The sequence below is a fragment of the Panthera onca genome, chromosome A1 (assembly GCF_046562875.1).
Source record: "Panthera onca isolate mPanOnc1 chromosome A1, mPanOnc1 haplotype 2, whole genome shotgun sequence".
NCBI lineage: Eukaryota > Metazoa > Chordata > Mammalia > Carnivora > Felidae > Panthera > Panthera onca.
The window spans coordinates 120649734-120668960 of NC_138339.1; the positions used below are offsets into that span (position 1 = coordinate 120649734).

Genomic DNA, 19227 nt, shown 5'->3' on the forward strand with positions numbered 1-19227 from the left:
ATCTCCCCAGTCAGAGGCCCGTCTCACAACCAACTGTTGGCATCAAAGATGACATATGCCACATCAAAAAATGCAGACACCAAGAAAGGAAATTAAGTTGCTTTGGTGAACTGGATGGTGGCCCATGGCCTAACCTTTAAATTTGACCTTACTCAGAAAAGATGTTCTTTGCAGATGTAATTAAGAAAGATCGCCTTGGGTTATCTGGTTGTCCCCAAATCCAATTACAAGTGCCCCTACGAGAGACAGAAAAGAAGATGTGGAGAAGAGAAGAAAGGCCACATGAAAACAGAGGCAGAAAAAGTAGAATGATGCAGCCACAAGCCAAGGAATGCCCAGAGCCACCAGAGGCCTCAAAGAGGCAAAAAAGGACCCTTCCCTGGAGAATTGGGAGGCAGTGTGTCCCTGGTGGCACCTTGACTTAGGATTTGTGGCCTTCAGAACTGTGAGACAATAAGTGTGTATTACCGTAAGCCACCAAGTCTGTGGTAATTTGTTTGAGCAGCCCTAGGAAACTAACCCATCTGCCATACCAACTCAGGTATTCCTGATGTTGTGTTCACCTCCACCTGCTGATGTTCTATAACTTCGTGAATGAACAGCCAGAGCACTGTGGGGACTCCGAGTCAGCACCCTCAGCTACTCCAATTGTTCAGACCTTGAATGGTTGTTTAGTCAGAAGATTTGGATTCACATCACCTTAAAACTGGTAAGATCTTCAAGACTGACACATCTACCACTTTGACAAGCTCCTGTCATTTTCAGATAGGCAATTAAGCCCAGAAAGCTGGCTAACCTGCCCAAAGTCCACAGTTGGCTGATTAGATGAGATGCCAGCCAAACTCCAATCTGGTCCTCCCTCTGCTACTACAAGTGATGCACACAAGGGCTGGGACCCAATGACCAATAAATGTGGGGACAGGGTGCCTCCTGTCTGCGCATTTTACATTTCTAGCTTCCCTCAAATGTCTTCCAAAGGTAATGATCATTTTGAAAGGAAACAGTATTTCCACTTCCCACACATCTACCACTCTAGAAACTACCTCACAGAAAAAGTACCACAGAACTAACTTGGCCTTCATGCAAGGCAGCCTCTCCTAGCAGAAACTATCCTCACAGAGGACCCATCCATGTTCCTTAATCAGAGTTTCTTCTCTCCAGGTAACTCCTATAGCCATCTCTGTGGTCTTCTCTAATCTAAATAGGTCTCTGTAATAATTTGGCCCAGGATGAGTTCGAGAACAAGTGCAGATTCACAGACTTTCTTACAAACATCAAGTTAACTTCCTTTCCTTTATCAATGACATAGATTGAGTACCAAAGCCAGAAACACAACACTTCAGTAATGACCATGGAACCAAACAAGAAATAACATGTGGGAGGCAGGGGGGACGGGGGGGGGGGGGGGGGGGGGAGGGGGGCGGGCAGATTATCTTAAGGAGTTCTTGTTTGGACCGGGAATAGAAACTTAAAGGAATGGAGCTGTCCAGGAAAAAGAAAAAAGCAATGATGATTCTACTTTACTTGCAAGCAAAATTTTTAAAGCTATCCCAAAAAAGTGTTTAAAAAAAAAAAATCACACCACTAGTCTCAGTTTCATTGTTAATTAATTATGGGAGTCAAAACAAGGAAAGCTAAGCAGTAGTCAAAATGGGATAAAATCTCACCAGTATCAATCCAACATGGAAACCCAGTGGTGAGGCTGACCACAGCCTCCAAATGCCCATGTGTGTCCTCTCTCCCTGTGCCTGTCACTCCTCAGTCCCTCACTTCACTTCTCTCTCTCTCTCTCATATATACACTCACTCACTCTTCAAAGCTTGTCCTCTGTGTAACTCATCTGTGAAAGAAATGAGATAGCATATTATCTCTGAGCAAGCTCAAAATGCAGGCAGCTGGCAGGCAAATGCACTTGGCAAAGAACCCTTTCAAGTCCTCTTCAACTCACAAGTGAGCTCAGAAGAAACAGTATGTCATTACTTCACTTCACGACTTATTACTTCATTACTGCACTACCCCCAAATATTTATTCTGATGAAAAACCAGGTGGCAGTATACCACAATGCCCTTTGACAAACCAAGAAATGCTACATGCTTTTCTCCTTAGCGTATCCATATCCAAACACCTTACACGCCACAGCAGAGGGCTCAAAGACATTACCACTACACCCCTCCCCAAGTCCACCCTGGGATCCCAGAGTGAGAAGTCCTTGTTAACCAAAGCACTTGAACTTATTCAAGTTCCAGCTACTTCCCTCCCTCCTTGCCCCTCAAACTTGCTCTCTGCGTCTCTAGCTCTTCTGCTTGTACCTATCTTCCTTTGATTGTGATGACTTCACAGACAAATCAACCACATGGCAGCTGAAGTTTAGAGCAATCTACTCAACAGTCTTGACCCCACTAAGAATGCTGACTGACACACCAATCCAAGAAATAGCTCACATCCCAGGTAAAATTGATCTTAACCTCCACAAATGAATTCCAGCCATAACCACAGAACAGCAGAAGCGCAATACTCATTATTAGATTTTAGCACTCAAGAGACGATAGTGGCAAAATGAAGGCTTCATGGAACCAGTGACAGGGATCCAGCTCTGGTCCAGCACCTGTTCATAGGAAGGAGCATACTAATCACTTGGCCTCTGAACCCTCTGCAACAAAGACTGGACAGGAGGACACCCCAAGTAGCCTCCACAATTCCACCAGCAAAGCTACTTCAACTCTCTCTGAAAATTAAACTACAAACCTCAGGACATTACTAAGCTTGCTTAATGTATTGTTACCATATTGACACAGAGTTAGCAAAACTGGCCTGAAAATTTCAGAATCACATTTTCCTCCAAGTTTTAGCCCTATGTTATTTTTTTAAGTATTCATATTTTTGCTTTCTTCCTTTATATCCTCTTCTAATCTGTGCTCCAAAAAATAAGGAAATAGAGCATACTGGGGGTTTTCTGAATCATTATGGTTCCACTGACTATAACTAGCCCAAAAAGCAGTTAGCATAGAGTCAGAATAGATCTTGCAACTCCCTAGACAATGATGTAATATATATCCAGGCATATATAAATCTAAAACTCTCTACAACTGTCAATTGGACAGCTAATCATTATAGAACTGCTCTCTAAGAATGTGGTATCCCGTGGAGTCTCATGAAGATTATTACTGTCTCCATTTTACACATGGGTAAACTGAGGCTCAGTGAAGTTAAATCAACTGCTCAAGGTTCCACATCAGAGTCAGGATTCAAATTCAGGCTGGGGGACTCCAAAGCCCATGCCTTTACCCTTTCACTACAACTGGAGTGTACACACACACACACGCACGCACGCACACACACACACACACACAGTGAAACCCATTTGAAAAATGTAATGAATGCCTACTGCCAATTCCTTTGTTGTACCTCATCATCGCAGAAATCTGTGTCTGTGTGTGAATGCATGTATACACACATACTTTTTCTTAACGTATTCTTTTTTTAGAATTCTAAATAATGGCCTAAATTAAAGGAATCATTTCAGGAAATGGAAGGCCAACTAAGACCAGCTCTGACCTATCAACTCTTGAGTTTCTTCAGCATGGCCACATGATGCTGGTGGCCACAGTTTCTTTCACAGCATGGTGACCTGACCCACAGGAAATACAGCTCTGAACACCTTTATGTATTTATCATAAATTCAAGGAAAACCAGCAGATAACAAGTTAAAATATATGTGAGCACATGTAATATACACACCTAAGTACATGTATATACGTTATTATATGTTATATGTATATTATTATATACACATACATCCTAACTTTATTGTTGGTACTACAGACAGTATAGAACAGTTGAAAGATTACTAACTTCTTTCAATTCCAAATCCTTGGTCTGCAAAAACCCTACTAATCTGAGACATTCTCTGTTGTGGCACACTGGTTTCTGCCATAATAACAACTATTAAGAAACAGAGAGGAATCCTGAGCAGCATAGATATAAGTGTGGGAAGTTCAAAAGCCTGTTGCTCCAAAATGACACACCCCTGGGTACTCTTTTTTTCCATTTATTCATACAAAAAGGTATTTACTAAATATGGAGTCTCAACCAATATGCCAAGTGATACTGGCCTAGGGCTATTCTAGGTACTGGGGATGTAGGGAAGAACAACAAATTCAAGATCCTTGTCCTCAGAGATTTCTATTCCGAATAGCCCAGTAATAATCAGAACCCAAGATATCCAGCAGAAAAATCTGACTGTCCATTACCTAGCAGAACCCCCCTCAATACATTGCCTCCAAGTTAATTCAACAAGTCATGAGTGCTTGTTGTGTTTCACAGCACTCTGCCAGGCATCAAGGCAGACAGGACAATATCAAGACCTGCTCTTAGTAAGTCAACATCACCCTGGGATGACAACACACAGAGGTATGAACTAGGGGAAAGTGCCAAAGCAAGGTATTATTATCCACCCAGAAGTCTGGCCTAGCCAACACTAACAAGATAAATACAGCATTCATTTCTGTAAAGTAGCTCCAACAGAAAAAGTAAAAGATGCTCCAATTTATTTCAACACTAGGTACCTCTTCCCCTAAAAGTAAAACAAAAACAAAAAATCCATATCCATTAGTCTGGATGAAATAAAGCTCTTTTTAGATGTAGGGAATCAACAAAACTAATTACCAATGATTAATTATAAGAGGGCATATATTGGGGCACCTGAGTTGGGGCTCAGTCAGTTGGGCATCCAACTCTTGATCTTGACTCAGGTCACGAACTCAGGGTTCGTGACATCAAGCTCCACACTGGGCTCTGCGCTGATAGCACAGAGCCTGTTTGCAATTCTCTCCCTCTGTCCCTCCCCTACTTGCACGCAGTCTCTCTCAAAATAAACAAACTTAAAACAAAATTTAAAGAAGAGGGCCCATAGTTCTAACCTGAGGAATCTTAACTCATTTTCTGGTTTCCTTCACCCTCTACTGTTTTTTGCTGAAAGAAAGACGAAAGAAAAAGAAAGAAAGAAAGAAAGAAAGAGATGGAGAGAGAAAGAAAGAGAGAAAGAAAGAAAGAAAGAAAGAAAGAAAGGGAGAGAGAAAGAAAGAAAGAAAGAAAGAAAGAAAAAGAAAAAAGAAAGAAAGAGAAAGAAAGAGAGTAAGAGAAAGAAAAAGAGAAAGAGAGAAAGAGAGAAAGAAAGAAAGAAAGGGAGGGAGAGAGAAAGAAAGAAAGAAAGAGAAAGAAAGAAAGAGAAAGGAAAGAAAAAAAAGAAAGAAAGAGAGTAAGAGAAAGAGAAAGAAAGAAAGAAAGAAAGAAAGAAAAAAAGAAAGAAAGAAAGAAAGAAAGAAAGAAAGAAAGAAAGAAAGAAAGAAAGAAAGTAAAGGGAAAGGAAAGAAAAAAAGAAGTGAAGATTGGGGAGAGGTCTTGCTTTTCTGGGCAATGGGTCAAGACCTCACAGCATGAAAGAGCAATGGCATCTGGGTGGGGAGCCAGCCAGGGCCATGCTACTTCTGCTTAGCATTTGGCTGTAACCACTAGACCACACGTCTGCACTATTTTTCTGATGACCAGAAAGGGAGATTTTTAAAACCATACTCGAAAATGGCTTTGCTTTTAGGATGTGTTTATACTTGCTCTGGTGTTTTCTTGTAGGGTCACGGGGCAGGATTTTTGGAAACACACCTAACAAGAACACAGCTCACACTGACATCCTGAGTCCTCCTGACTTGACCACACTGAAGCCCGATTCAGCAAACCCAAAGGTATTTTTTTAAAAAAATGCTTATCTTGTCCCACACCTCACCCACAAAGCAAGCAACCTAATTCACAGACTTCCTAATATTCAAAATGCCTCCAGATCCTTCTGTCAATATTTTTTTAAATGCCATCCTTGATTTGATCACTAACAAATATGACCACTTTCAGGCTTTTATGATGTAAGAGAAAGCTGCAAAAATGGACCTAAGAGCAGTTCAATCATTCTTCAAATTGAACAAAATCACTCTAAAAAGATCTTTCTCTTATTGACTGCCTTTCCCGCGGGAGGGAAGCAAACTGAGGCTAATCCAACCATAATCTCCACTCCCAAGAATCACGGCCATAGCATCTGAGAGAAGGCCAACAGTAATTGCCGCTGCTTGCTCAAGGTGGGAGGTCACACTATGGAATGTCTATTAAGATATCACAGCCTCAAATGTCTATAAGCCAACAACTGCATCACAGATAATAAACACAGTAGATTGCAGGAGGAAGAATATATGATGAACTGAGTAGTTAGGACAAAAGACAGCAAGTTCAAAAGAAACAGACATATTTTAAGAAAACCTACAAACAGGAGGCTGAATGCCTATCAGAGTGCCTTCAGAAGCAGATAGAAACATGAAGTGGCTTGACTGTGGAAAAGTATGAATTATTACCTAGATGGAGGGACAAAATTGGTAACAGTCCCCAAATGCACCCCAAGATGGGAACAGAGACAGGACGCTGTGCTGATGGGCTATTTCAACTATCATGACATCTGCTGATGGTAAGGTGCCTTTAAAAAGTCAAACTGCTGAAGTGATGCAGGGAATGAAACTAAGGAGATGTGACAACTAAATGCACTGTGTGATCGGGATGAAATCCCAGATAGATAGATAACTATAAATACATATTGGTTTATTAATTTATTAATTACCAGAACACCTGGTGAAATAGGAGACCTGTAAAATAGATTATATCAAAATATTGTATCAAAGTTAATTTCCTGGTTTGTCCAGTATACTATGGTTATGTAAGATGTTAATATTTGGAGTATCTGGATAGAGGGTATTGTGGAACTCTTTGTACTATTTTTGTGACATTTTTGTAAGTTTGAAGTGATTTTAAAATGAAAAGTTAAAAAAAATGAATTAATACATTCACACACACACACACACACACACACACACACACACACACAAGCCTCTGATAAATTCTTGACTTGCAAAAATGTTATTTTCCAGATGGGAGAAACAAAACAGAGAACTCTTACTTTGGCCTTAATCCTGACTCAAATGACCAACTAAGTGGTGACAGAAACCTTGAGAGTTACAGACTTCCCTATGCCAGCCTCTTCAGAGACAGGGCAGTAGTTAACCTCGGCCACAAAAATATAAATACATATTTCCAAAAAATATAAAATTGTGTATAATTAACCACACTGGGGGGCACCTGGGTGGCTCAGTCAGTTGAGCATCACACTCCCAATTTTGGCTCAGGTCATGACCCGGGGTCATAGGATCGAGCTGCACGACGGGCTCTTCATGGAGCGGGGAGGCTGCTTAAGATTCTCTGTCTCTTCCTCTCTCCCTATCGCACAACAAAACAAGAGTGCACCAGTACAGAGGATCTTCTGGTTTCCACTCAGTTCATGGGGCCTAGTGAACTGGGAGAACAGCAGCCCAGGTGAGACATAAGGAGCAAGCACTCTTTGGTGTTCAATCTCCTAAACTCAGCAGCAGATGTGGCTTACTAGAAAATAAGAGATGCCATCAAGGAGGCAGTGAAAAAGTCATTTAAAAAAAAAAACTCGAAAAAAAAAAGTCTGGTTTCTACATTGGGCTTTAGAAAGCAGAAGTGAAAAAATGATGGGGATAATCCCAAGGCCAGATATTTGAAAAAGGAAAAAAAAAAATACTATATATAGCATGAATCACATGCCATACACTGTTCTATGTACCTCATTTACCTTGCTGCATAAAAAGGTGAAATATGAATGCCTGGGGAACATGAAAAAAGATTTTCAATAATCTCATTAGTAATTTAAGAAATGCCAATGAAAACAACATACAATTTTCCACCATCAGATTCAGACAAATGTATACAAACACGCACACATATGATATGCCTTATTAGCAAAGGTTTGGACAAAATGGGCACCTTCATAACTGACTGGAAGCCATATAGTTTGGTATTTTTTTGTGGAGACAATAATTTGTTAATTTCTATTAAAATATTAAATGTGCATATCATTCAACATTCGACTCGATATGTATCCTAGAAAAATGCTCAAATAGGTCAACAGTGACATATGTACAAAGACTTTCATTCTATCATTGTGCACATTACAATGATGTGATGAAAAGCTGACAACAACCTAAATGTCAAAGACTGAAGGCTTAATAATCTACAGAAAGCTATACTATTTCGAAAGTTCTACAAAACAGAAGAATTTATTCCTAGATGGACATATATAGGAATATACACAGAAAGATCTGGAGGGATACACACTACACATTTAATTAGAGAGAGGGACTATGCCTTCCACTACAGGTAGGGATGAAGATCCACAATCAAGTATGAGGATACAAGTGTAACTAATGCCCATGACAAACACAGAGCACCATCTGAAAGAATAAACCTGAGTTAAAGGAACCCCTCCATTACTATTTTTATTTAAAACAAAATTAACACATGTTGACTCTGAAAAATTCAAACAATTCAGAAGTCCCCTTCACAATCAATCCTACTCTCCAAAGGTTAAACTAAAATAATAAAGTAAAAAATGATAACAGAAGATTAAAGGAGGGCTTGTAATCAAAATTAAGAGGGGCACCTGGGTGGCTCAGTCGATTAAGGGTCCAACTTCAGCTTAGGTCATGATCTCAGTTTGTTTTGAGCCCCGCATTGGGGTCTCTGCTGTCGGCACAGAGAAACCGCTTCAGATCCTCTGTCCCCCTCTCTCTTCCATCCCCTCTGTCTCTCAAACATAAATAAACATAAAAAAATTGTTTAAAAAAATTAAGATAAGCTGAGCTCAAGCCTAGAAAGGTAGGAGTATGGAGGTGAGGTCAACAGGCTAAGGTCTGAGGCTTGTAGAAAATGCTGAAGGCAATTGAAAGGGAGTTCAAGTTTATATTTAGATTAAAAAAAAAGTGGACAAAGTGAGAACATTAAAGAGAAGATATGTGAAGATCCCTAAAGGTAGGTGGGGAATTGCCAGGAAACAGCCTCGGTTAAGAGTAAGTCACAGGGGGCGCCTGGGTGGCTCAGTCAATTGAGCATCCCACTTCAGCTCAGGTCATGATCTCACTGTTCGTGAATTCGAGCCCCACATCGAGTTCTGTGTTGACAGTTCAGAGCCTGGAGCCTGCTTCGGATTCTGTGTCTCCCTCTCTCTCTGTCCCTCCCCAGCTCATGTTCTGTCACTCTCTCTCAAAAATAAACATTAAAAAAAGATTAAAAAAAAATAAGTCACATAAGGGGCATCCTACAGATCATGATCTCCTGCTTTTTGAGTTCCAGCTTCGTGTCAGGCTCTGTGTTGATAGCTCAGAGCCTGGAGCCTGCTTCAGATTCTGTGTCTTCCTCTCTCTCTGCCCCTCCTGTGCTCACGCTCTGTTTCTCCCTCTCTCTCAAAGATAGATAAATGTTTAAAAAAAAAAAAAAAAGTAACTCACACAAAACCAACAACACTTTAATTTTCCTTAGGTTCATTCACCTGATTGACAGGTACATACTTAACATCTACTCTGAGCCAGATCCTATGCACAGACATAAAAACAAACAAACAAACAAACCCTGACAATGCTCCTGCCCTCTTGAAGATGATAATCTAGCACAAGGACAGATATGAATCAAATAACCAAACTGATCAATTTACTATCACGAGGTGAGACAAGGGCTTAGAAGTCAGGAAACAACTATCTCCAAACAACTATGCAAAGAAATGGAGTCCATCGACAGAACACAGGGGTCCACGAACTTGCATGGTGGAGGAAAAAAGTAAATCTTTGTTTACATTAGCCTTTAACTGAAATTTAGCACTTCCTTCTATATGAACACTGGCAACAAACCACAGTAGTTACGACTTTGCCACCAATAAAAATCACAGCTATTTCCATATAACACTACCGCTATTGCAGATAATCTGAATGATCCTTTATACAATTTATCAAACCTGCCCTTCCTTTTGTTATTTAATGTGGTAATAAGGAAGTATATATTTAATATTACAAGTGGTTTTCATACTTTGGTAACTATTTCTGTGTCATTTTTCCCTTCTTAAACCCCATATTTTATTGTATACATTATTCTGAGAAACGGTCTAAAGGCTTTACCTGATTGTCAAACGAATGCAGGGCACAAGAAAGATTAACTATCACGCAGCTAAATTCCAGTAAAGTAGATAGGTATATATCGAAATGGACTATAAAATCAAGGAATTCAATTACTCTATACACATGACCTCAAGTAATGAAAGCAACCAAATCCTCCCCCAAAAATAAAATAAAATAAAATAAAATAAAATAAAATAAAATAAAATAAAATAAAATAAAATAAAATAAAATAAAAATGTATCCTCAAACCTTTAATTTTGAGTCTAGTTGTTCAACAAGTATTTGCCAAGTGCTTACTTTGTGACAGCCACTGTGTGAGGCAATGGGGAAACAATAGCAAACCAATTCTATTAACATGGCCTGTCCTGATCATGGATCCTCAGTGTCCATCAAATTAACTGGTGGACAATCTATAAATGTTTGCTAAATGCTGACAGAAGAATGTCTAAGAACAGAATAAGTGCCACCAGCATGTTACTCCATTTCTTGGGCAAGTTTCATCAACTCTCCAGCATTAAATAATTTCACTTTTCTCTTTCCTCCTGCCTTGTATCTCCTGTGGCTCAATTCAATAGTCTTTATTTTAAGAGAAATTGTTCTTCTGAAGAACATCTAACCAAAGGGAACAAGGACCAAGTGAATAGTAATAAATTCCTTTTAAGACTTGCACATATTGGTATGCTATAGCATGCACCACTATGAATTCTACCTATATAAAAACACTCACAGGCCTCAAAGATGAAGCTTGCAACCAGATTCTTGATCCAGTAAGAGAAAAAGAAACACAAGTAAAATAATAGAGGTCTAAACCAATTTCCCAGCAGCTTGGGGACAAATGGAAGAAATGGACAGTAAAGCAAAGACCTCCCCCTCAGCCTCTTCACCTCACACTGTTACTAAGAAAGCTCTCACAAAATGGGCAGAACTATCTTCCAAACCAACGCACCACTCAAAGTTGTGAGAACTGCATCATTACACAAGAGCTTAGCAATTTCACCCCACACCTTTTTAACCCTTCAGACTCCTTTGGCCACTTATTTTACCATGGAAAGGAAAAATCTAAGCACTTCCAGTGAAATTGCGAGGTGAGCTTAGCATACAGCTGTGCTGATGAACTGCCAGCCCTGGGATGCATTACAGCAAAGGAGGCTACAGATTACTTTATAATCCTCTACTTGTAGACTTCAAGTTCAGCCTGACTGCTCCATGAAATCATTTTTTCCATCCTAGTGAAAGCAGTCCCTGCCTGCCCTCTGGTGAGCCCAGGCAAGGTGGCTTTAAATAAACTCTGTGTTCAAATGACCCAAGTAATTTAGAAATGGAAGCTAGAAAGAGAATGTAGTTATCCTATTATCTGTTCTCCTCTCCAAAAGGACAATAGTAAGAACTTCTAATGAGCACGTGCTATGTTCAGGACTTGTGCTAATCATTTTACATATATATTGATCCTTACAAAACAACTTTATATGAAGGTATCATTATTATCCCCACTTTGCTAGCCAAGAAACAGGTCCGCAGGAACTAGGTCATTTTACAAGGTTAGAGACCTATTAGTGATGAGTGGGGATTTAAACTCAGGCTGGCTGAGCCTATATTCTTAACCACGGTAACATTCTGCTTCTGGTCCTGGAATCTTACCATTAATTAACCTTGCTTTTTCCTTCAAATACTCTAAACAGCTCTTTCAGATATTAGGTGCAGAGTGTTAAGATACAGGGCAAACTAATGATTTATTCTAGGAGTGCTTGAAGAACTTGGGGGCTAGAGTCTGGGCACAGTAGAAAAAGGTGAGAGAAGGGCACACACTGTTCAGGTTCCACAGGACTAAAATAGAAGATTTCTTTAAAATGAAGCGAGAAGGAAGCCACACTATCTTGTCCTCTCACTAGAGGAGTGGTTTTTCCTTAGTCTCTTCCTCTTTTCCCTTCAACCACTGCAGGAGCCACACAAAATAGCTCCACTTAGAAGGGAGGGTAGGTACTATTCAACTACAGCTTCCTAATAATTCAGCAGTGTGTGCTGCAGTAAAAAAAAATAGCACAGGGCTGGAAGCTACAAGACTTGGATTGTCTACCCAAGATCAAACACTAACTGACTGTTTTCAGGCAGTGTTCCCTCTGAGGTAAGTACGGGTATGATACTAGCCTAGGTATGGGCCTCTTTCTGGTCCACAGCTAGGAGTTTGGGCCACATGAAAAAAGCTGGTATCTAGCCATTTCTGACCTACAGAGGTGTCAACTTCATACTGTCAACTAATACATGGATTCATACACAATCTTTCATGCTACACCACCTGTTTCTTATCTTCCTAATCAATTCTACATAATTCCAGCATCTGCCAACCTTCTAACCTCCTGGCTGTCAATACAGATTCAAGTAGTGGTTCAAAGCAGAGAAATATCTAATTTCACTCAAGAATCCTTGGGATGTGAAAGGGGACTAATACTTCTAAAATAAGGAGGTAATAGAAACACTTCCAGACAGACACCACTAATCACAGCCACCCTATTAGTTCCAATGGCTTGCTGGGTCAACACTGGGTCATAGTGTAGAGAGAATAATAAATACCTCAGAATGTGTGTGTGTTGGCAGTGATGGTGGGCTGGTAGTAATTAATCAGCTTGCTTTCGACCAATATGCTTATGAACATTATGTAAAGAGAAAAGGAGAGGTCACTTCAGTTATAAGAACTCAGAAAAAGGAAATCTAGTGTCTCTCAAATTTTTCTTGGCTGCAGTATTTATGCAGCTTGAATCAAGGTTTCATGACCTAATAGGGAAAGTCTGTTCGAAAGCCTGAAACTGTGGCCACAAAAGATTAAAACAAAAGCTTATGTGGCTACAATGGTGAATCTATAGCTTATCATCAACCCAGATTTAAAAGAAAGTCAAGAAAATCCAGCAGAATCATTTCAAAACTTTATCTTACTAACTAGCTTGTTGAGTTTTTAAAAAATTATATACTCACATCTGTACACCTTTTTTTTTCTTGCCCTACTGCTCTGGCTATGATTTCTAGTACTATGTTGAATAAAACTGTCAAGAGTGAACATCTTTGTCTTGTTCCCATTTTTAGGGAGAAAGCATTCAGTCTTTCACAATTAAGTATGGTATCAGTAGTAAACTTGTCATTTTCACTCTTGGCCAAGTATCAAAGAGCAAGCTCTTTGAATAGAAATCTCAATGGAATACAGGTAGCAGAGTGGGGACAAACCATGCCACTTTTGCCTACCTCCTTTCTCCCTCTTTCCTCATATAACAATGCTTTGATGTTTCCCTCAGGAGAAGTCAACATTCCCCCACCAGTGCAGTTCTAGGGCAGTGAGCAGCTGAGTCAGGTCTTGGCAATTCATCTATCCTACCCTCTGTTCTAGATATTTAGTCCAATAAAATTCAAAGATGGGACTTCTTTGAAATTATTACATAAGGCTCTCTTTCTACTAAACTTATAGATTAGGGGTCAACAAAGTATGACCCATGACTGAAAGTGTCCATCTGTTTGTTTTTTGGTAAATAAAGTTTTATTGCAATGTGGCCACACCCGCTCATTCACCTATTGTCTACGGCTGCTTTTGAGTAACAACAGCCAAGAAGAGTAGCTACAACAGTGACCACAGGGCTCCCAAAGCCTAAATTCTAATCTGTCCCATTAACAGAGCCAGTTTCCTGTCTGCTGTTATTGATAGTATCTGGATACTATCTGGATACTATCTGGAAAGAACCTACTAGAAATGGCATTAACATAAAAGAAGAAAACAACTCCAAATATTAGGGAAGTTCCTGGATTTGGATGGGCCAGAACTATTATACCCCAACATTTTTCAGTTCCATAGCCAATAAATCCAGCTTTTTTTTCTCAAGCAAGTATAAATGGGGCTTTCTTCATTTGAATTCAAATTTGCAACATAGATTAAAAACTATAATAATGCTCACTGCAAAATCACAATTCTAATTTCTTCCTCTGTTATACAGCTATGAATACCATAAAGATAGCCAGAATTTCTTCTGGATGAGAAAGTCACTGAGCACTACAAACTGTAATTTCTGTAACCAAAACAGTGTACAAGCAACCAATTCAGGGTTCATTTTGGCTGTTTTTCCAACCAACCAACCTGAAGTGTTATTAAACAATAAAAGAACAAAAAAGATGTAAGCCAAAGTTACCCCTACCACACACACACACACACACAAAGAACACTGACAATCATCACAATCAATCATTCACAGAACCAAGCTATAAGTACAAAAACAAAAGTTAAGTGCTGCCATTATAATCTCCCTGAAATAAAGCAAACATTCCAAAACCAAGTAGAGAAAGAGGTTTCTGCTTCCTTTAACAAAGCCTAAACTTCTAAGGGGACACAGTTAACTAATTAGGGAGGATGTGATTAAAATTGAGGCTGCTAATGGGCGCCTGGGTGGCTCAGTCGGTTAAGCGTCCAACTTTGGCTCAGGTCATGAACTCGCAGTTTGTGGGTTCGAGCCCCACGTGGGGATCTATGCTGACAGCTCAGAGCCTGGAGCCTGCTTCAGATTCTGTGTCTCCCACTCCGTGCCTCCCCTGCTCAGCCTCTGTCTCTGTCTCTCAATAATAAATAAAAATGCCTAAGAAAAAAATTGGAGCTAATTGTCTACTGGGTATATAGCTCCAGGAATATTCCCTAGAGGCTCTCAGCAATGGGAGACAAAATTAAGCCTGATATTCCTGCCACTTATGCAATTATCATTTGTCTGTCTCTCTCTCTTCAGCAAACTTAAAAGTACATAGAGGTATGGTCCTTAATGCAAGCTCTATGTTCCCGTGTGCAAATAATTTTATATTATGTTTAGAAACAGAATTATTTTGTGTTTCAACTTGTTTTAATGTGTACATTCTGGAGCAAGGAGATGTTTCTTTCAACAGCTTGCTTTCCATCTGCAGAAGCCAGATGTTAACCTACGGGAAAACTCAAGTGTTTAGTAAGACCAATTCCTACAGAGAACAAGTATCAAGTGGTGGGGAGAGGGAGGAAGAGGAGGCTTCAAAGGGAGTTGGTTAGGCAGTGTCATTGCGAACTGCAGCTTTCGAGGAGGGGCGGGGAGACCGATACCAAGAATAGTATGCCCTGACAAGATGTCTTCTTCCTGGGTGTATCTTCCCCTAGAATTGCAGAATCATTCAAGGGAGTCAGAGACAGGACTGTAAAAATGAAATGAGTGAGAATTCTTAGAAGGCAATTTCACATTTCATCTCTATTAATGATAAAAACCAAAGTTATCTAGGGCCACACACAGGTTCATATTCTAGCTCTCCACTGTGGTGGAAACTGTCAGCCACCCCACAGTCTTCTTTCTCTTCTTCTGCCTGCAAGTGATAAAATACCCCGGGTACTGCCTAGGGCCCTGGCTGCCTATGTTCAAACTCAATTTCCCATCCTCCTCTGTAGACAGATGTGGCCAATGTAAGTATGTTAGGGCCAACGAAAGTGATGTGTACACCTTCTGGGTCCTGAATGTTTTCATCTCCATTACCTGGATGAAAAATAGTAATGACTAGAGCACGCGTTGCGTATGGCGGAATGACCCTGCAAAGCATCGACTACTCATTTCTGGGCTTGGAGAAAGAAATATGCTTCTAGGTTATTTAAGCTACTATACCGTGGAGTCTCCTTGTTATGGCAGCCCAGCCCACATCCTACTATTACAGCCACTTACTGTCTGAGCTACTGAGTCAAGTTATTTAACCTAAGTCCCAGTTTCCTCATCTGTAAAATGCTAGTATTTTGTGATGTGCTAATAAGATCCTATTTACTTAGTAAGGTACTAAGAAGAATAAATGGGTTGAAATGTGACATGCCAAATCTGTGACTTACACACACATACAAGGGCTCAATTAAGGGGAGCGACAGTAGCAAAGATAAATGACACCTTGCCAAGTGGCTTTCAAAGACCTCTGACAACAAGCAGCGACTGTGCCCACAAAACCCTCAAGGCAGAGAATGTGTGTCTGCTATATATATCACAAGTGCCTTCTCTTCTGGCCTCTGTGGTCTCAGCAGGAGAAACAAGATGACAAAGGGGACGTCATCTGGAAAGCATCATAATACGACACACATGTCGTGCTGCCACTGTGGCGATGAGGAAAGATACTGCATGACCAGAAGGCAATGAGGGAAGATACTGAATGATCTGTATACACTTTTATGATCATTTATCCCATTCAAATAGGTTCGAGATAATGTTTGCATCCTAGTATATGGAGGCATCAATACTCAGCAAGCCAGACTCTGCCTCTTCTAAGAGACCTAGGGACAATACAACTTCCCTGGCCGAAGGGAGTATCACACAGACTGAAAGGCCTCAGAGGCCAAAGCTCAGGGACTGCAGCCACAGCATCACTATCACTACCAACATCAACATCTACCAAAGTCAATCCAAAGTTAAAGACTCCCTCTGGTACACTGGTCTTGAGAAACCAAGGCTTGAGATCAACGACAAAAATTCCTGCACTCGGAAGCAGCAAACAACTTAGGGCCTTTATTTCTGTTCCACTTCCCTCAATTGTTACTTACAGGTTCCCGGCCATCCATGGCCTCCATCCAGAGCCTCCGGTCCTCTTCCGACAACGCCTGCATGGTGATGACTCCTGGCCTGTGAAGAAAGGAGGACACAGATATGAACCCAAGGCCACAGGCAGAGAGATCTTGATGAAGGTGAATCTTCAAGAAATATCTGCACAGCATAGTGAGGGGTTGGTGAGATTAACAACACAAAGACAGACACACACATGGCTCTTCAGAGCCATCTTCCAGTCTCAGAAAGCAAAGCCATCCCCTAAATGCCCCTCAGTGAACCCATTTCCCTCAGGGAGCAAGGAAAAAAACACAGAAGACCCTAGAGTTACTCAACACAAATGATTAAAGTGATTACTTTAGGGGCACCCAGGTGGCTCAGTCGGTTAAGCATCCAACTTCGCCTCAGGTCATGATCTGGTGGTTCATGACTTCAAGCCCCATGTTGGGCTGTATGCTGACAGCTGAGAACCTGGAGCCTGCTTTGGATTCTGTGTCTCCCTCTCTCTCTGCCCCTCCTCCACCCCCGCCCCCCCCGCCAGGTGTGAAGTTCTTTACATGCATTACCTCTTTTCAGTGCTCACTGAAATCTGTCTGCTCTTTCAAAGTGAGCACAAACCCTCCAGAAAGCTTGTACATAATACCAAATGTTGTTTGTTGAGTCCCCCTTACAGACAGCACCCCACAACAAGAGACTTGCACCATGGAAACATCCTTGGGAGAAGGGGCTAAAAGCCCTCTGAGCTCATTAAAGCATGAGTTCTTAGGGTCCACAGATGGGTCCCAGACTGTCTATGAACCTTGCTTCCATCTTTGCATGTACATATGTATATTCTTCTGTATTAACAGTTTAATCTATCCCATTATCAAAAAAGACTGCAACCCTCAAAAAGTTAAGAACTGCTGATTTAAACCCCCATTTTAAAGCTTGAGAAAGCCCAAAAGGCAGTCAGAGGTCGAATGAGCAAGGATTCCATCCCATTACCACGTGAGTCTGTGGCACTGTTCATGATCACAGAACACTATGGTATTGACACACATATGGGCCTGGCCATATCCTCAACAGCATGAGTCTATTCATTCTGACCCATTATATCACTGCTTTATTTCCAAAGTTCCAATGAATATGCTAGGTCTATTTATGTTGAACATATTTCAAATATCACATTTGCCTCTTTTCATTCATCATCCCTCAACATCCCCTAAGGAAAAAATGTTCCAAAGATGTGAGCATGTAAGTACATGGGGATTGCGAATCCGAGGGGTGGGGTGTGAATGTGTGTGCACGTTTTGTGTGTGGAGGGGTAGGTGGACAAAAGTGGTGGTAGGTGAGTAAGCGGGTGCATGAGTGGATTCGTTGAGCATGAGAACACTAATTCCCTTCCTGTGAAGGCCATTCTGGGCAATGCCACCCTAACACAAAGGGGACTTCGAAAATATAGTAAGGTCTTTCTCCACCAGCCCCTGCCGGGGCCCTACCTCCTCTTCTCAGAAATTCTCATTCTCAGACCCAAGTGCACATCTCCCACCATCAGCCTATGCACTGTGCCACACCCATGGGCATCTGGGTCTTACTGGAAGCCCACGGCTCCACAGAGCCGATCCTTGGCTTGTGGGCAGATTGATTCTACTCTTCCACCTCGAGTAAAAGGCTTCAATAGCTTAGAGATAAAAAGAATACAAAGCTGCAGTCCATTGCAGAGCTCTCAAGCTCCTAGATCTGGAACTTTGAGTGTTGCTCAAAGTGTTGTGCCTAGACCACCAGCTTCAGAATCAGGCGTTCCCTTAAAATGGAGATTCCCAACCCAAAACCACCTTCCTGAATCTGAATTTCTGGGCTGGGGCTGGGAACATGGATTTCAACCAACTTCCCAGGTGATCCTGCTGCACAGTGAGGTCTGAGGCCCACTACCCTGGGCTGCCCACAGGTCCCCCCTTTCCTTCCTGTCCCCCCACACTAAAAGAACAAAGACACCCTCTGGTATATGCTAGGGTCAAGCAGCCAATGTGTCTCTGGTTCATTTCCTGCTAGGTGCTCACCAGCAAATAGTGAGACCATGGCAGTGGCCTAGCATACCAAGATTTCAGGGGCCTTGCAGATGTCACATCAACTTCATGGCACACAGTGTGAGATACCCACCCAGAGCCACAAAGAGGAAGTTCAGACAAACTCAGAGGCCACTTGGCCCTAGTAACCAGGAAAGTCAACAGGATTTGTTTTCACTTCAAGAAGAAATATCAAAATGTGAGTTCTTTTCCACATGTGGTTTTGTTCCCCTTTATGGAGTGGGGGGGGGGGGGGCAGTACAGAACTGAATAAAGTGGATTTAACACACTTAGTTCCAATCCTATCATCCATCCCAAGTTCAGTTTATTTTCTCCCAGTCTCATGTATGTACATCTGGATCACAGTACTATCCTTTCTAGACATCTAGAAAACACCCCTTTGGCTCCAACTTTCTTTTCCTCAGTTACAATTTAAACCACAGGTAAACAAATCTCTTAAGTGTGAATTTCCAAGAACCAAGGTGAAAGGGTCAACTTTATGTTGGAATCAAGAAGTAAGTTTCTTCGCATATTTGCCTTCCCTATGTCCCTACGAGCCATCATGCCTCAAACAA

The 19227-nt window shown here is 41.1% G+C and overlaps 1 protein-coding gene across 7 annotated transcripts in view; it reads right to left on the reverse strand.

Annotated features, from left to right (window-relative positions):
* Positions 1-19227, reverse strand: part of ARHGAP26 (Rho GTPase activating protein 26) — a 423991-nt gene that overhangs the window by 245524 nt on the left and 159240 nt on the right. For all 7 annotated transcript variants that reach the window (XM_060635852.3, XM_060635853.3, XM_060635856.3 and 4 more), the window contains exon 11: positions 16607-16685. In XM_060635852.3, the coding sequence (XP_060491835.1) occupies positions 16607-16685 (79 nt within the window). The remainder of the gene's footprint in view (positions 1-16606; positions 16686-19227) is intronic.